Below are 6,924 nucleotides of genomic sequence, written 5' to 3'. Positions count from 1 at the left end.
GCAGGGAAGAAGAAGATATTTTATAACAATACGGCATTCACTTCTGGGCGTTGCCATGTTGTCGTTGGTCACGCCTTGGTCTTGAGTCGCCTAATGGGGCGTTGAGGGCCTTCTGGATTTGGGCCTAATACTCTTTCCCATATTAATTGGGCTTGTTGAATTTGCTTCTAAGCCCCTTGCCCAGTCCACAGCCCCCCAAGCACGAAATCCGTAGGAGCGAAGTGCTTGAATATGATTCAAATTTCCCTCTAAAATTTTTGGCGCGAGGTGAATCTTGTCACGTCCTTACCCATTTTCTAGTGCACGTTGTTCTATTTACACCATGTTTATTAACCGTCTCTCCACTTCCTGCAGCCACGATGAGATTTTTCTTCTATAAAATGAAGCATTCGATGCTGGGATCAACTCATCACATTCTCACCTGCTTGCTTAAGAGTTTTCTTTTTGCAGTATGTCTCCCAAAAATCCTCCCTTTGAATGTGGTCAATCCCCTGCTTCCCCCGTCATCAAGCGGCTCCGGCGTATGTTGACCCTGAGTACGGAGGACTTAATGGACGATTTTGGTGAGTTCTCGGAGTTTGTCAAAGAGCTTAATGATTATTGCTGGAGGTTGACGAAGGAAGAGAAGCGTTTTCTTGACAGTGTGCTGCGTCTGGAGAAAGAGTTGAAGGATAGTGCATCCTTTGTGATTGCTGTGGAGAATGTCAAGGAATGCCATGTCGAAGTTACCGAAGCTGTCGACATCCAGATAGAGATCACGAAAGAGACCATGGATGTGCAGGAGGAGATCCTGGGTATATGCTTTAACGAGGAGCGAAGGGTGGATGATCGTTTGGCGATGTTGAACAAAGAGATGAAGCCACTCTTGAAGAGGAAGAGGGCTCTTCAGGGTGAGATTAGGGATGATGTTACTAAGCTGATTTCCAGACGTCATTCTTTGGTGGACCTTTTGGACAAGCAGGGCGAGCTGAAAGAAGATTTGAAGCCTATTGAAGAAAACATGGTGAAGGCGAAGAGGGTGAAACGGGCATTGGAGGAAATGCACCGTATCGCCGTCGCCGATGCTGGTGAATTGGGGAGTTCTACCATGCCATGAAGTCTTTACTTGCTTGCCCTTTTATGTCTTTTTTCCTATGTTTGTAATTTGTTTCCGTATTTTTGAACCTTCGTTATTTTCATTCTGTTTCTTTGCTTCCGTTGTATTTCCTTTGCAAAAAATTTGAATATTAAGCAATTTCCTTTCCTTATGTGTTGTTCTTTTGTTCCTTTTAGTACCGCCTCCCTTTGCAGTCTTCAATAACTAAAATGAGTCAAATTTTGACTTCTTGGAAACATAAAAGTGGCATTTCTCGAGACAGTCAAAACTTGGTGGTTACAACCGTCCAAGCATTTATTACTACCGTTAATCACGATGTTAAGGTTAAACATTGACTATAAATATCACCTGATAAAACTCAAATTTATATCAACTTGTTTTGAATCATCACGATGGAAAAGAACAATGCCAAAATACCTGCTGCTGAGAAGTCTCAACCTCAGCGAAGGAAGAAAAGGGTAGAGGTATCTACCTCTAACTCCACTCGCTCCCGAAGGTCTAAAGAGGTCAAGAAGGTGGAGGTTATCATTCTTTCCTCTGACACCTCTGATTCTGACAGCGCTGATGGGGATTACGTTTCGTTTCTGGAGACGTATGTTCCTCCCGAGCTTTCTTCTCGTGCTTCTTCGTCGGGTGAAGAAGATGGATCCCGGATTACCGTGGAATCCAAGATGACGCTTCCTGAGCCTGTGCAGAGGGATTCGGAATCCGAGTGATAGGATTTTTAGGACTAGTTTTTCTTTGTAACTTTGCTTTATATCATTGTACCTTTATTTTTCGAAATTAATAAAGATCTCTTTTTTGGTCTAGGACTGAATTTATTGTTCCTGTGTTTTGCTTTCTCCTTAATCTTGAATCTTTTCCTTTTGGGCGTTTTTTCCCTTTTAACTTCTGTTACGCCTAAAAAAAGGCGAGGCTCGTACTTTTGGCGTGGTCATTCTAGAGGCGCGTTGTGCTTCGAGGCGACTTCAACTTCGCCTTTAGGATAATAACTATTTGACGATAAATCTTCCAAAACTTACTCTCGGGATACACGCTTTTTGACACGTGTTGGTGTTTTATGTTGGCCTCATTTTGCTAAAACAAATATTCAAGCAAGATGTTGGATAGAATGCTTCAACATTGGATACAACATTCATGCTTCAACATTGGATACCACATCCAGTGCGCTCTGTTTTCGCGAATGATATATTTTTGCGTAAGATCTTTGAAAGATTTGATTGAAGATTTAATCCACGCCTTTTAATTTGTGTGCCAACACACAGGTGTTTCCAGAATCTTCAGTAAGCGATTTATGTGTTATTAGTTCCTCAATATTAAGAGATAAAAGATTTAAATTCTAAATATGGAATCCACAATAAATGTTCGTTTGAGATAAGGAGCGTTGTCACGTATAATTAATAATGGATCTCGTGATCAAGTTTTGTTTGCTAATCAGATCTTCAAGTTAAGGAAACAAAACATTTTAATTGAAGATTATTCCTTGAAGGAACCTTTAATCAAGTTGTGCTATTGTAGCCTAATTGAAGACCTAGCCTGAGCTAGTGAAGGTTATTTAAAGAATGTTGACACCATTGTTCAAGTCACTGAAACCAGATTTGAGTCTTACAAAGCATGTGTTCAGGGTTTTAGTATTGTTAATTGTGTTCTGAGTCTTGTGTTGATTTATACACTGATTAGGAACTGTGTGTCTTTGTGTTGTAATATCTCTGGAGCTTCTAAGCAAGGAGATAGTGTGTGTGTATACAATTCCAAAGCTTTTAAGTAAGGAATTGGTATGTGTTTTATGAAGTGTGTCTTCACCTGTTGAATCTAGAAGTGTACGATCACAGTGGCTGTGATCAAGAGGAGGTGAGCGGAGGTTCTCATACCTAGGTGTGACTTAGGTAGAATATAGCACGGGTGGTGATTAGGTGAGAAGTCATAAACGGGGCGTTTATTGAGGGCTTCAAACTAATACTATCATAGTGGATTCACTCCTGGATTGGTATCCCCCAGAGTAGGCTGTTATGCTAAATTGGGTTAACAAATAACTGTGTTATTCTGTTTCGTGCATTTTATATTTCCTTATTGTTCGTCTAGTTCAGTGTTGAACACAGTGTTGGATCATCGGATCAAACATACAGTGTTGGAGCATCGTGTTCAACATCGTGTTACTAGTGTGCCAGAATTTCAATTGGCATCAGAGCAGGCACCCTGTTCTGGATTTAGGGTGAGCTCCAGGGAAAATACTTTCTGGTGAAATGGACAAGGAAGGAGGAACAATTTCCAGACCGCCCCTACTGATAGGGCCTGAGAACTATGACTACTGGAAAGCTAAGATGATGGTTTTTCTTAAATCCATTGATAGCAGAACATGGAAAGCTATAGAAAATGGCTGGGAACCCCCAGTGCTCATTGATAAGGATGGAAAGAAAACCAGTGAAATCAAGCCTACAAAAGACTATTCTAAAGACGAGGATGACTTAGCTCTAGGAAACTCAAAAGCCTTAAATGCCATATTCAATGGGGTGGACATCAACATGTTCAGACTTGTCAAACGATGCACTGTGGCTAAACATGCGTGGGAGATACTTAGGAAAGCACATGAAGGAACCAACAAGGTAAAGTTGTCCAAACCTCAGATGCTTCGCACAAACTTTGAAAATCTGAGTATGAAGGAAGAAGAGACTATTCATGATTTTCACATGAATATTTTAGAATTTGCAAATTCTTTTGATGCCTTGGGAGAACCCATATCAGATGAAAAGCTTGTGAGCAAAATTCTCAGATCTCTACCTAAGAGGTTTGACATGAAAGTGACAGCAATTGAAGAATCTCAAGATCTGGTCAACATTCAAGTGGATGAACTAATAGGCTCACTTCAAACCTATGAGTTAGGCATGAATCAAAGAAAAGAAAAGAAAAATAAAAGTTTAGCCTTTGCCTCCAACACTAGAGAAGATGAAGAATCAGATTTGGAGAGTGATGAAAGTTTGTCAGAAGCAATGGTCTTGCTAGGAAGACAATTCAACAGAATCGTGAAAAGAATGGACAAAAAGTCTAAGTTCAATGTGCCAAGCATCAAGCTCGACATCAACAAACAGACCAATGATCAAAGAAGGGCTAGAAGTGATGAGAAAACCAGTCAGTCAGAAGGGGTCCAGTGTCAAGAATGTGAAGGATATGGACACATCAAAGCTGAATGTCCTACCTTTCTGAAGAGACAAAAGAAAAGTCTGGCTATCACTTGGTCAGATGAGGATGACTCAGAGGAGGAAACTGAAAGTGGATCTGTAAAACATGTCAATGCGCTGACAGGTCTGTGTGAGTCTGATGTTGAATCATGTGATGAAACATCTTATGAAGAACTGGTTGCCACCTATAAGGATCTGTTCATCAGGAGTAATGAAGTTTGTAAGGCATTGGAAAGACAAAAGAAGGTTAATTGTCAACTACAGGCTGAGAAGAATGACTATCTTGCAAAAATTGATGCTCTCAACAAAGAGATTGAAAAACTAAATGTTGACTTGGAGCATGCTAGAAGACAAGTCAGAGTTTATGGATCAGGAGAAGAAAAATTCCAAGCAATGCTATTGAAACAAAGTGCAGGAAAGAAACCAATTGGCTTTGACTATGAGATTGTTGATCAACAAATGGGATACAACAAAGCTACAATCAGTACTCCCATTGAGAAGACTTTTCCTGTCAGTGCTGGCTTTTTACCACCACATCCTCCCACACACCAGGGAACTGACACTTGGTTAAAATCCAAACCTAAGCCTCCTGCACAGACTGGATCGATGCCTCAACATCCTCCTCCACATCGGAATAACTGGTCAAGAACTAAATCTAGAAGAAGGAACTGGAGATGTCACTATTGTGGTAGGAAAGGGCACATAAGGCCTTATTGCTATAAATTGTATGGTTACCCAAAGAATTTCCGGTCACCTGCACCAAAGCCAGAAAATGTGAAGACTAAGAAAGAGTGGAAAGAAAAAGAGAATGATGTATGTCTGATAGCTCACACATCACTACGAGCATCATCTAGACAAGATTGGTACTTTGACAGTGGATGTTCAAGACACATGACTGGAGTGGAAGGATGTCTTGCCAACTTTAAATCCTATGCCACAAGTTATGTAACCTTTGGTGATGGAGCTAAGGGAGAGATAAAAGGAATTGGGAATCTAATCAACAATGGATTGCCAAATCTAGATAATGTTCTATTGGTGAAAGGTCTTACAACTAATCTAATCAGCATTAGCCAGTTGTGTGATCAAGGCATGAAAGTAAACTTCACAAAGTCAGAATGTCTTGTTACAAATGAAGAAGGAAGACTCTTGATGAAGGGTGTGATGTCAAAGGACAACTGCTACTTATGGGTCTCTGAAGAAGAAAACCACTTGTCCACTTGTCTCTTAAGCAAAGAGGATAAAGTGAAGCTGTGGCATCAAAAAATGGGTCACTTACATCTGAGAGGTTTGAAAAAGGTCATAGCAGAAGAAACAATCAAGGGAAATCCAAAGCTCAAGATTGAGGAAGGAACTATATGTGGTGAGTGCCAAATAGGCAAGCAAACCATGGTGGCACATCCGAGGCTCCAACATTCGGTTACATCTAGAGCACTTGAACTATTACACATAGATCTGATGGCACCTATGCAGACTGAAAATCTTGGTGGTAAAAGGTATGTTTTTGCTTTGGAAGATGATTTTTCTAGATTCACTTGGATAGATTTCCTTAGAGAAAAATCAGACAGCTTTGAAACTTTTAGAAACTTATGCTTACAACTTCAAAGAGAAAAGGAGGTTGTTATTGTAAGAATAAGAAGTGATCGTGGAAAAGAATTTCAGAATGCAAAATTCTTTGATTCCTGTGCATCAGAAGGCATTTTTCTTGGATACTCCACAAACAGCAGAGTTTATAACTCTAGAACTAAAGTTACCGTGGAATTAATGAATGTGGTAGTTGATGATGCATCATCAACCAAAACAGCAGATGATGAATCATCCATTCAACAGTCATATGATATTGTATTTGATGAAGTTTCAGGTTCTAACAATGAATCTGCTGATCCTAAATCAAAACTTGCTCGTGTCAACAAAGTCCCATTTATCAGGGATTTAGTTGAAGAAAATATTGTGAAGCTTGATCATGTTGCTATTGGATGCATATTCAGTAAAGCATTGGATGTTGTTGAGTTTGAAAGGCTAAGGGGCAAATTAGGAATTTGCCTGCATAAGGAATTGTAGCAGTTAAGGAGTTTTGAGCGTGCAACCACATTTTTCACTTCGCTCCCACCAGTGATGCACGCTAATTCCGGGCAATCATATCAAAATTGCCATAACCGTGTCATAACATGCAATCAACTCTCTTTCACCTACTGTCCCACTGATTGTGCTTTGTTTGAAGTTCAATTCAATCAAAAACTATTTTATTCCAATCAGATCACCATGTTAAACTCTGATAATACTGTTGATGCTACTGTACAACCATTTGTAGTTGTGAATGATCATGTGGCTCCATCTGATAAGTCCATCTCTGATTCTGTTGTTGAGCTTGTTACTTTTTCTATCAAGGAGAACATTACTACCCTTGATGTTGCACAGGATGTTGGAACATCCTCTGTCCAGCCTAATCCAAATGCTACCACTATCACTGAGTCTTTTGGTGATAGCTGTGATTTTGAGGCTGCTACTGAAGATGAATTGCAGGACAAAGAAAAGAATGATATTCCTGCTGATGCTATTGAAGACTCTAAAACAGAGGAAAGTATAGAGAAAGTTGTCTCTCTTGGTGATAAAGATACTGAGTCTGAAAAGATAGTAGATGAAGAACAAGAGATG

The 6,924-nt window shown here is 40.0% G+C and overlaps 1 protein-coding gene across 1 annotated transcript; it reads left to right on the top strand.

Moving 5' to 3' along the window:
• Positions 1-1,488: 1,488 nt before the first annotated feature.
• On the top strand, positions 1,489-6,330 carry LOC123886666. Its single transcript, XM_045935962.1, has 5 exons — positions 1,489-1,808; positions 3,450-3,699; positions 3,880-5,085; positions 5,242-5,765; positions 5,877-6,330. Exons 1-5 carry the CDS (start codon positions 1,489-1,491, stop codon positions 6,328-6,330), a joined length of 2,754 nt encoding a protein of 917 aa, XP_045791918.1.
• Positions 6,331-6,924: the final 594 nt, after the last annotated feature.

This window comes from Trifolium pratense, linkage group LG5 (genome assembly GCF_020283565.1).
Source record: "Trifolium pratense cultivar HEN17-A07 linkage group LG5, ARS_RC_1.1, whole genome shotgun sequence".
Taxonomy (NCBI): Eukaryota; Viridiplantae; Streptophyta; class Magnoliopsida; order Fabales; family Fabaceae; genus Trifolium; species Trifolium pratense.
Note: the sequence above shows the minus strand (reverse complement) of the source record. Positions and strands in the feature narration are given on the sequence as shown.